This window comes from Ictalurus furcatus, chromosome 2, assembly GCF_023375685.1.
Source record: "Ictalurus furcatus strain D&B chromosome 2, Billie_1.0, whole genome shotgun sequence".
Lineage (NCBI taxonomy): Eukaryota > Metazoa > Chordata > Actinopteri > Siluriformes > Ictaluridae > Ictalurus > Ictalurus furcatus.
Genome location: NC_071256.1, coordinates 8730904 through 8743229, shown reverse-complemented (window position 1 = coordinate 8743229; position 12326 = coordinate 8730904). Strand labels below are relative to the sequence as shown.

The following is a 12326-nucleotide window of genomic DNA, read 5'->3' as shown; positions in this document are numbered from 1 at the left end:
AGAACCAGGTTTAGTGTTAAATGTGACAGCAGTTATTAGGGCTGGGTGATAAATTGATATAATATCAATATCGTGATAAATGATAAAGTGATGCACTTTTCTGAGATATCGTTGGTAAGGTGATTAAACAGTGCTGAATGGATGCCACTGATTTCACGTATAAAAATTATTTTTACATAATCTTTGTCTTTGTAGGCATTAAAGTATTGCCAAAGTCAGTTTAACGTTTTTTTATTTTTTTTCTTTTACTACTGTTTTGCAGACAGATTGTTAGCTAAATTATATATCGTGATACGCATTGTGTATCACAGAAATGTCCTCAAGTGGCAATACTTGAGACTGGCAATACTTTTCATGATGTCATATTTGTCATATCGCCCAGCCCTAGGAATTATGTTTCTGTTCGAATCAACTGCACTTATTTTTAGTGGGGATTATGTTTTAATCTCATTAATTAAATAAATATGTAATAATAAATATGGTACATATGTTAAGACTTAAACGGAGTTGCATTCTGCTGTTTTTCTGGCACAGTTTTATCTCAAACAGAACTATATGTATTGTGATACAATACAATATGTATTGTATTGTATCACAATACAGTCTAGGTACAGTGCATCTGTAGTGAATTTATAAGGCATTAAATAAATTATGATGATGATGATGATGATGATGATAAGGGTGCACGTCATAGAACTTTTGAAATATAAAGCAGCTTAACTGCATTTCTGTCCACATCATGAAGCCCTACTATAAAGTCATGATGTATGTGGTGTGGTGCTTTTTTTTGTGTATTTCTAACACAAATCAGAATCAACCAAAAATATAAATAAAAAAACACCTTCTAATGTCACATACCTCAAGGAGGAGAGGACCGAGAGCCTCCTTCTCCACCATGCCCTGACTGCTGGAGGACACGTCGCTCTTCTGCACCTCGTCATCAGGGGACATCAGAGCTAATTTCTCTGTGGACACACAGGACATTCCAGTATAATATGTGAACTGCTAGCAACTAACACGTAACATTCAGTGTCAGGTATTCACTGTTTGGCTTAGTGACATTTTCCCATATTTTTTATATAACAAATGCACAAGTATTGGAACAGATTCATTTTCTGTAGTACTGTCTTCAGGATGAACACACCACACATACCCATATGCCTCCTAAAAGAGGACCAGATTAAAGCACAACACAAGACAATTCACCTAATGCCCCTCTAGCACACAAGTAGTTCTGGGTTGAAGCCAACCACAACAAGATCTTCAGTTGCTCAAGAAAAAGACTGCAAAGAAAAGCAAAATCCACAGTGCTGGTGTTTATGTCCCCATCAAACTCAAAACCTTATATGACGTGTCGGTGATTATTCTGCAGCCAAGGAGCTCAACCTTTCCATTCATCTTCCAGATCAAAACCGTCAAACCGCCATATGAGAACGTGGCCTATTCCAACAGCTGGATAGAGCAGAGGCTCGAATCTGTTTGTTTTGGGTTTTATTCCGAGCAACTACTCCTTGAAGAAGCCTCTAACTTTAGATGCAGGATTTTGTGTGCGTTGCCGTGTGCCATATTTACATGCATAATAGCAATGTAGCTTTCCAAACACAGTCGAATGTGTGCGAGGCAGTCCGTGTTGGCGTTCTGCCTCCCAAATCACTTGTTGTGCTGGTAACAGGAGCGTTTTAAGAAGGGTCAAAGGCGGAGCAGAAAGAGGAGATAAAACGGGACATGTGTTACCAGTACAAGTGACAAATGGGGTGTGAGGAACACAAACCGATGGGTTTAACCACGAGGAGCTGCAGTGAAGGCGTGGCACCAGGATTACGCTTCCAATACTGTCAGATGTCCTGCTGAGAGAAACAAAAGAGGGCCGTTCAGAGAACACTGGGGCTCAGAAAAACACTGGGCTGCTGATCTGAGACAGTAGCTCACATCACCCTTGTGTCATCATTTTGCCCCCCCCCCCCTCCCTCCCTCACACACCTTTCAGCCTCTGCCTCCCAGTCAACACTACTTTTATTAACAGAGTGCCATGTGAAGGCTCTCCTATGAATTACTCACAGCGTTCTAAGTCAGGACCGGATATGAAAGTAGAACAAACAAGCCGACCAGACAGCCCTAAAGCAAACCTGAGCCCAATTATTCTATGCAAATAAAGCTAATGTCCTCTGGAACTATTGACTTATCATTTTATGTTTGGGATGGACTTCACCTTGTGTGTTTCAGAGGTCATATGGAAAAGCCTTGATGTCAAAGGACCACAGCTCACACAGCAAAAAAAAAAAAAAGGCATTGTTTCTTAAAGCAGCCATGTGTGATTTACATCATACAGAAACATCACACAACAAAACCTACTGAATAATGGTCCGGATATTAGAATATTATAAAAGCATAATTATTTCATTAATTTAGCAGTAGAATACAAGTTGTACTAAATAAAGAGCTTAATTATATTTAACTTGTTTAAACAATTAACTTGTTTACATGCTGCATCGGTAACAAGTTTCTCACATGATGAACGAGGCAGACCAAAATGCTTGCTTAATTGATAAAATGATACAGAGGTAAACAAAATAAATGACAATAAATTTGTTTGTGATGATTAAATTACATTATAATGTCCAAGTGAGATTTAAATTCACCTTTTTAAAATCGATGCATCAGAGAATCTCTGACTCGCACCGTTATTAAAGTACCATGCATGTTGACTGAACATAAGGATTAGTGATGAATGGCTGAACCTAGGGATTAGTGAAGTGATGAATGACTGAACCTAGGCATTAGTGATGTAGTGATGAATGACTAAACACAGGGATTAATGATGAACGACTGAACATAGGGATTAGTGATGAAGTGATTAATGACTGACCATAGGGATTAGTGATGAATGACTGAACCTAGGGATTAGTGAAGTGACGAATGATTGAACCTAGGGATTAGTGATGAAGTGATTAATGACTGAACCTAGGGATTAGTGAAGTGACGAATGACTGAACCTAGGGATTAGTGATGAAGTGATTAATGACTGACCATAGGGATTAGTGATGAATGACTGAACCCAGGGATTAGTGATGAAGTGAAACACAAACAGCACTGCTTTTCAAACATGCCACACATCTCATCCTCACCATCATCTCCTTCTGCTTTATACTTCTCTGAAGTTCAGTAGAACAAACGGGGATTCATCTTATACATAATAGAATAATGTACAACAATTCTAATGTACAGCAAAAAAATCATTTTTAACTGAATAGAAAATAGTGGAACTTTGGTTAAAGCAACTGTTGCAAGAGAAAATACACATCAGGTGAACAATAGTTGCATTTCTTTTGGTTAGCACTGGCTCCTCAACCTCATGATGAAGAATAAACTTTTTTTTTTTTTGCAGCAACTCAAAAGTGTTCCTGCTGCCTGGAGGCAAGACAGTAAGGGGTTAATTCATGATAAACATGTTTATATGACTAAAACACACAGCTCACAGCAGGTCCTAGCAGTTATATTATCAAATGGCTATTTTCTGAAAGGAGTTCAGCATCACATTTTTAAATGAAACTTCTTCCATGGCTCAGACAGTATCACACTGTAACTGAGCAGCTGTGCTGATGGTCTCTGATTGTCTCTGATTCAGAAATCAGCTATAGTTCAGAAATCAGGATGGACTCCATGGAGGAAGAGACTACACTATATTACAGTACTCGCGCGCACACTCTAAAGCTCGTGGTCTCCTCGTGGTATTGGAGGAAAAGCTACAGAGCCCAGCACATGTCCTTGTGTAACAGAGCTGACACCATGAGAGAAGCAAAGCCTGTGTGAGGCCCCTCTCTTGCACAAGGTCAGGGGGCAGTGGAGCACTGCCATTGGTCATTCTCTCACACGCCCCGCGGCCCTTCCCACCACCATGGTGTGAGGGCTCAAAGAAAAAGGGGGGCGGGGGGGTTAGCCCAGAAGATGTCCAGGGTCATGAAGGACACATCAGACGTTTGATCCTAGATAATTTACTCTGTTTAGTACGAGGTTTAAATAAATTTATATAAAATACCACCTGTTACAAAGCAGCTCCAAATGTTTCATCCTTCTGCACATCCAATCAAATATAATGCTCTGTGGGTAAATTTGTAGGTTCCCCAAGCCATTCCTTACACAATAGTGGATTGAGAACCTCAGTAAGCTGTACAGTTAGTAGTTCCACTGTTAGAGCTCATGGACTTCTGCCTAACCACAACCAAACCAGATCATACTCTTCCTCTTTCTCCTCACGCCTTCTCCTCACGCCTTCTCCTCAAGCTTTTTCCTAACCCTTTCTCCTACCCCTTCTCCTCACCCTTTCTCCTAATACCTTCTACTCACCCTTTCTCCTCACCCCTTCTCCTCACCCTTTCTCCTAATACTTTCTACTCACCCTTTCGCCTCACCCCTTCTCCTCACCCCTTCTCCTCACGCCTTCTCCTCACCCTTTCTCCTCACTCCTTCTCCTCACTCCTTCTCCTCACGCCTTCTCCTCACTCCTTGTCCTCACTCCTTCTCCTCACTCCTTCTCCTCAGCCTTTCTCCTAACGCTTTCTCCTAACGCTTTCTCCTCAACGCTTTCTCCTCACGCTTTCTCCTAACACCTTCTCCTCACCCTTTCTCCTAACACCTTCTACTCACCCTTTCTCCTAACGCCGTCTCCTCACCCTTTTTCCTAACGTTTTCTCCTAACGCTTTCTCCTCGCGCTTTCTCATAACGCTTTCTCCTCACTCCTTCTCCTCATGCCTTCTACTCAACCTTTCTCCTAACACCTTCTACTCAACCTTTCTCCTAACACCTTGTCCTCACCCTTTCTCCTAACACCGTCTCCTCACCCTTTTTCCTAACGCTTTCTCCTAATGCTTTCTCCTCGCGCTTTCTCTTAACGCTTTCTCTTAACGCTTTCTCCTAACTCCTTCTCCTCACGCTTTCTCCTCACGCCTTCTCCTCACCCTTTCTCCTAATACCTTCTACTCACCCTTTCTCCTCACCCCTTCTCCTCACCCTTTCTCCTAATACTTTCTACTCACCCTTTCGCCTCACCCCTTCTCCTCACCCCTTCTCCTCACGCCTTCTCCTCACCCTTTCTCCTCACTCCTTCTCCTCACGCCTTCTCCTCACTCCTTCTCCTCACGCTTTCTCCTCACTCCTTCTCCTCAGCCTTTCTCCTAACGCTTTCTCCTAACGCTTTCTCCTCAACGCTTTCTCCTCAACGCTTTCTCCTCAACGCTTTCTCCTCAACGCTTTCTCCTCACCCTTTCTCCTAACACCTTCTACTCACCCTTTCTCCTAACGCCGTCTCCTCACCCTTTTTCCTAACGTTTTCTCCTAACGCTTTCTCCTCGCGCTTTCTCATAACGCTTTCTCCTCACTCCTTCTCCTCATGCCTTCTACTCAACCTTTCTCCTAACACCTTCTACTCAACCTTTCTCCTAACACCTTGTCCTCACCCTTTCTCCTAACACCGTCTCCTCACCCTTTTTCCTAACGCTTTCTCCTAATGCTTTCTCCTCACGCTTTCTCTTAACGCTTTCTCTTAACGCTTTCTCCTAACTCCTTCTCCTCACGCTTTCTCCTCACGCTTTCTCCTCATGCCTTCTCCTCACCCTTTCTCCTAACACCTTCTACTCAACCTTTCTCCTAACGCCGTCTCCTCACTCTTTCTCTTAACGCTTTCTCCTAACACCTTCTCCTCACCCTTTCTAATAACGCTTTCTCTTAACACTTTCTCCTCACTCCTTCTCCTCACCCTTTCTCCTAACGCTTTCTCCTAAGAGCTATCTGAGCATTCAAACTTGTAAAATGTTCTCTTTTTGGTAACAACTACAGGCAGAAGAAATCAGAAAGAGGATAAATACTTTTTCCACTGCAGTGTACAAGAATACATGCAGTCAGTCAGATTTATCTGACAGGTTCATAGTGAAATCTACCAGCCTTGGACCCTTCATTCTCCGTGTGTGACACACCTCTATTCCTAGCTTAATTTAGCTTTAGGTTAAGCAAATAAGTTATAACCCAATGATAAATAACACCGTTATCAATATGATATAGAGCTGAATCTCCAGCTCTTATTGTACACTTACTAAACTTCATGAGCGACATGTTACACAATTGGTGAAACTGATCAGCATTTCAAATCGCTGTTATGTGGCTATAGGGGTTATGAAATGTTTTATTACTAACAGAAGTACACGTGTCTCTGTATTAGACGATCTAAAGACGAAAAATAGGTGGAAAATAAAATGTAAACAATTTTGCCATTAAGGTAGTGAATGAGACAATCCCTGCTGTCTGAAGATTGCACTTTTAGTTTTATAGCTCAGTGGCAAACTGCACATTTGACAAACAACAGCAGCTGATGTGTACACCTCTCTGGATACAAGCAAACGTGTACAGGGTGGCTGTAGAGTTTTTTTTGTTGTTTTTTAAAATCAAATTCAATGCTTTTTAAAAATACTTTTTAAGACCGGGTCAAATGAAAATCAACCCTGTGTAGACACCGGAACAAAACAAACCCAAATAAACTGAAGTGCCTGTGCTCCTCTGCAAAACCCTTTCACATTTCCTACTTTATATGTTTCTGAATACTACAGGCTTTCCTGAACTGGACTGTGCTTAAATAACATTTATCTCCTTTTATCACATTTCATTCCAATTCCACAGAAACAAGTCCCACCTACCTGTACATTTATAACCTGCTCTACTGATGGAGATGGAAAACATCACTGACAAATGTGTTTAAGACATTCAGCATCAGCTGAGGTAAATTTTCCACGTTTAATTTAGTGGAGCCTGGTCGTCATTTCTTCATGTGACTGATCTCTGTCTTTTAATAACCACTGACTTAGTTTACATGCACATCAATATTCTGATATTAATCAGAATTTGGCAATATTCTAATTATTATTGAGTCATGTAAACGATTCAGATTAAGATAATATTCTGACTAACACCCCTGGAATATGCCTGTTTTTAATCAGAAATGTGCTGCATGTCAACACTTTATTCAGAAAATCCACTGAAAGGAGATCAATGCACATCCTCAGTCTGCAAGGAATTGTGGGTGCTAACAGATTTGTATAGGGCAATTTAAACATTTTATAACTTTGCCCGCTGTACAGTGTGTGTAAGCGCTCTTCTCCGTTTTGGATGATGCTGTGATGGAGCAGGAGCATAACGGAGATTTTCACAACAGCTATCTGATTACAAACTGGATTCATTCTGTTTATAAATGGAGTGCATCTCTCCAAAACCAGAGCAAATCATGAGCAAATCAACACTTAGCTAGCGAGGTGTTAGACATCTTTAGGCAGACTATCTAACCTCAAAACTGTTGCTTGTTGCTGCCACCTAGTCCTGGTATTTTTCATCTTGAATTTCCACTTCTCCAATTCCTTCTCACCTCCTCCTCCAACAATCATGGAAAAACAAAAACAGTGTGAAAAGTTACGCGAGTCAGAGCTCGGTATGTAAGTATAGAAAACGAGAAACCACAAAAGTTGAATTCTCATAGATATTACCACGTATACAAAGATGTTTTAAATTCTACGCTCAGAATTTAATTTTATACGGAAGACTTTAAAACAGCATATTTAAGACTTTTTGAGACCTTACATTTAAAAAATATATTTTAAGATGTTTTTAGGGATCCATGAAAGACTCATTCCAGGTAATTTAGACCTAGTGGTTTACAAGAAGCAGCTTATCATCTATGTCTTTAACAGTCAGATATACCTACCACACACCTCATTATAAAAACATTATAAATAGTTCATTGAGTCCTTTGTCACTGCAGATTCACGTCTACCTCTGAAATGAACGTGGAACACATTATTAATGCAAATTAAACTAATCATTACGCCAAAAATATTTATGAAGAAATCTTCACAAGGCCACGTGCCAACACACCTTCCAAAGATCTCCAAATAATCACTAAGAGCCAACGTTGCTGATAAACAAAGAGGTTCAGCGAACATGCTTGTGTTATCTAAACTCCAGTGCGTTATAGTACGGCCTCTGACCATGACTTATTGCATTTCACTGACTGAATACTCATTAAAGAGTAAACCACAAAGAATAAACACCTCCTCTCATTGCAAGCACAAATAGAAAATGTGGGGAAACGGGGGAGCAGAAACAAATGAGCGCTGAAACGGTTAATCGTGTAATCATCATGTAATACTAATTCCTTCCAAATAACTTTCAGAAAATTCCCTCAGCATGCATGATAAAACTGCTCAAATCCACAGATTCTTAATTCTCTCCTAAGAAGCCTGGGCCTTATTTATCAAACGTGCATGTGCATGAACCTTTGTGTAAACTGAGTGTGTGGAAAAACAAGTGTAAGGTGTTCCGCTCAGAAGCGCTTTACGTAGAGGATGGTCCTACTGAATTACCTAAAAGGGTTTGTGGTTATGCTTAGAAAGGCAAACCAAGTCTGAAGTGTTAATGAATGCAACATGGTGTTGGAGGATGCTGCACAGCGTGCCATTCAGATGCCAAAAGCAGGACAGGGACTCAGTGTGAGCTGCTTACCCTGCTCCCGCCGCTTGATCTGCTGGATCTGGTCCACCATACTCTTGAGGATGTGGCATTTGTCTGGCTTCATGCTAAGGCTGGCGAGGTCACCCATGTTGGCCGACAGCAGCTCAGCCAGCTCATCAATGTAGCGGCTCTCCAGCTCCCTGCGCCACTTCTCCCCGCTGCAGAAACACAGACAGAACAGACAGTGACCCAAAAGGCACAAACCAATGCATTTCAGGACTACAAAGTACAGAAAAATCTAAACAGAAAAGAAAAGTTCAGTACTAGAGGTGTGAATATTTGGGTTGCCAGCGAATCAAATAAATCCACGATTAATTGGTTTTCGATCCAAATCAAGTGATTTTTGGAAAATTCAGAACAATTAAATTCGATTTGATTCACTCAACAACAGGCCAGGGCCGACCCCGCACCACCTGGCGCCAAACCTCATCAACTATCTCAAGCTCACCGGCGTATCCTGGGATGAAGTTGAAGCGCTGGCCAAGGACCGGCAGCGGTGGAGAGACCTCGTCACACTTAGGGAGGATCTAAGTCTAAGTAAGTTTATAATTTCAAACCCAACCGTATATGTTCCAAAAGTAATCTGATCAGAATGAAGTCACAATGAAATTTCATGATAATTACCAAATAAAAAAAGTATCAATGCAGTATCGATGTTAAAAAAAATATATTTAAAAAAAAAAAACGTTTAAATGATACTCAGTACCGATTATAAGAACCATTTTGCCTTAAAAATGTGCTTGTCTACAGTCACATAACATCTATATTACAATAATATAATCAGCTCATTCATTCACTCAGAAAGCACTTTATCCTGGTCAGGGTCGAGGTGGAACCAGAACTGATCCCAGGAACACCAGGTGAGAGGTGGGAATACACAATGGATGGGACACCATCCCCATTACATTAATTTACATACATTATTTACATTAATGTAAATAATTTACATTAATGTAAATAATGTCACAAATATTAGACCAACCATCATCAGTCGGTCTTTGAGCCACCAGCTCTACATTTCTGTGTAAAACGGGGAGCATCTTGTCTGAACCTGAATTACAGACATGCCTCCAGTTTCCACTACCAACTACTCCTCACTTACACTCACTGTTCATCACTGTTTTTCTGACACTTGACCCAACAGCACTCATCTTCTGAGTGTAACAGCTAACAACAGTGCTTTTGGCTGGTCATATGTGTATTAGACATGTGAAATATAACAATTTTACTGCCAGTGATGTTTACTCCCATTATATTATATTAAGCAAGCCGGACAGCCTTAAAGGGATAGTTAACCCAAAAATGAAAATTCTGTCATCAATTACACCCCCTCATCTCGTTCCAAACCCGTACGACTTTCGTTCATTTTCAGAACACAAATGAAGACATTTTTAATGAAACCTGGGAGATTTCTGTCCCTCCATTTAAAGTCCAGTAACCAAAATTTTAAGCTCCAAAAAGGCATCGTAAAAGTAATCCATGTGACACCAGTGGTTGAATCCCATTTTTATGAAGCGATACAAATGCTCTATTTGTGCAAAAAGAAAACTAAAATGAAGTCTTTATTCACAAAATATCTTAACTTCCGCATATATCTCTGACCATGACACATGCGTGTTGTGTTGATGCAAGAGCGGACAAAAAATGTCCTCCTCCATGTCCAAATCTGCAGACATGATGTTACAAAGATTGTTCTATGTGACTCCGTTTGTGTACAGTGTCCTTTTTCTTCTGCTGTAAACATTGCAGCGCTTCCGGGTCTCGCTGTATCGCAAGAGCGGAACGACATGAGGGTCAGTAACTGATGACAGAATGATGACATTTTTGGGTGAACTATCCTTAATCTGATCTCTGAGTAGTACACGTTATCACCTAAAAATACACAAGAGCAGTCTTTTTCTCTGCAGTGAAACAGGTGATCAGCCAATCATCATATGACTCTGGAATGATTTGCACAGGTGTTTTGAACTCCCCAATATTAACGAACACCACCTGGATGCCTTGCCCCCTTCCCAAGATCTCACATGCTCTCGAATGGACTCATGATGCACTCTCGCTTTACGTCACAGTAAATGAAGTATGCTGAGGTCATTAATATGAAATAAGATTGATCGCCTTGGCTATCGTTAGACAAGTTAACATCAGTTTAATATATTTATTAGGGATGCCACCGAAAATTGGCAGAAAGAAAACTCAGAAGGAAATGTGTGACGAGATGAAATAATCCTACAATGAAGTGTCAAATCTAACACTTTACATATAATGTTAAAGGTGATGATAATTAGAAAAATTTTAAATACACTGCCAGTGTATGAAGAGCACAATCATGCCAGTAGAAATCACTTTAACGGATGATCACTCCAATCTGCAGGTCTGACTTAAAACCTCACTCTTGCCAGTTTATGGATGGTCTCGAATGACGCGTTGCTGGACAAGTGTAAATCAAAAGAAGACCTGGAGGGAAGGTTAGTTACCACTAGTGTGTAGCATCCACCTGAATGATGTGACAGCAGCCATAGTGCACCAGAACGCCCACCACACACGAGCTATTAGTGGAGAGGAGAGAGTTATTTAGCCAATTCAGAGATGGGGATTATTAAGGAGCCATGATAAAGAAGGGGCAATGGGGGAATTTTGCCAGGACACCGGGGTATACCCCTACTCTTTTATGATAAGTGTCCTGGGTTTTTTAATGACCACAGAGAGTCAGGACCTTAGTTTAACGTCTCATCCAAAAGACTGTGCTGTTTTTACAGTGTAGTGTCCTGTCACTATACTGGGGCCCCACACAGACCACAGAGTGAGCACCCCCTGCTGGCCTCACTAATACCACTTCCAGAAGAAACCTTAGTTTTCCCCATGCCGTCTCCCATCCAGGTACTGGCCAGGCTCAACCTTGCTTAGCCTCAGTGGGAAATCAGGCAAGAACTGCAGGGAGATATAGTTGCAGGTTTCAATAGCTGGTGGGATGCTTTTCAGCCCATAAAATTTGTTCATTTGGAAATGACTACTTTAGAGTAGAGCCTGTTTTGGGGGTTAGGACCTTGTCAATAAAAGACCCCATCAAACTCGCTGGAGATGCGAGGCTTTTCTCACAAAACAAACTCCATCAGAGAGCAGAGTTTGCTGTCAGAGGGTTACCACAGACACCACTCTAGCTTGATGGGTGGCAGTGTGGTACTACAGAGGCACAGGACGCATGTGGTGATCCATTGTGAAAATGACACATTATCAAATCCGGTTCTACCTGAGCAGCAACAAGAGTCATGCTTGTGGCCCTGAAGTGCCTTTTTATCATTTTTTTTTTTAACTGTCTGAGGAAAGTTCAGCTTAGGCAATCAGAGAGATTGCAAGGATTGTAAAATATAACACCTGCTCGGCTCAAGCCTCAACATGGCTGCAACGCTAGGTCTGAGAGACGAAGATTCTCTGGGATGGCGTACTTTGATATGGGAGTTTGAGAGTCTCAGGCTTTTATGTTTTTTTGCAAAGCCTACAAATAGCTTCTGGTTCTCTATTATAATTTGGTTTAAAAGCAAAAATTGTGCTAACCAACCCATGTTTGCATCTGTTCATTCCAGGGTGGCCTTATTTTCGCACTTGGCAGTTTTACTGCCATAATTTACACAATGTACTCAATATTACACTTTTATCAGTTAATTATAAAAATGGCTAAAGATAGCAAAGGCAGTATCTTTAGCCTTTTGCTATCATAGAGGTGACACAGATGTGTTGGTTTATCAGTAGGTGAAATACAGTGCTGTGAAAAAGTATTTGC

The 12326-nt window shown here is 41.0% G+C and overlaps 1 protein-coding gene across 3 annotated transcripts in view; it reads right to left on the bottom strand.

The window, feature by feature from the left end:
- ncoa1 (nuclear receptor coactivator 1) overlaps positions 1–12326 on the bottom strand; it is a 49126-nt gene that overhangs the window by 15105 nt on the left and 21695 nt on the right. For 2 of the 3 annotated variants that reach the window (XM_053646552.1, XM_053646559.1), the window contains exons 4-5: positions 8540–8706; positions 859–965 (exon numbers count right to left, since the gene is read on the bottom strand). In XM_053646552.1, coding sequence (XP_053502527.1) covers positions 859–965; positions 8540–8706 — 274 coding nt within the window. Of the gene's footprint in view, positions 1–858; positions 966–7327; positions 7901–8539; positions 8707–12326 lie in introns of those variants that run through there. The other variant, XM_053646568.1, reaches the window with a different exon arrangement.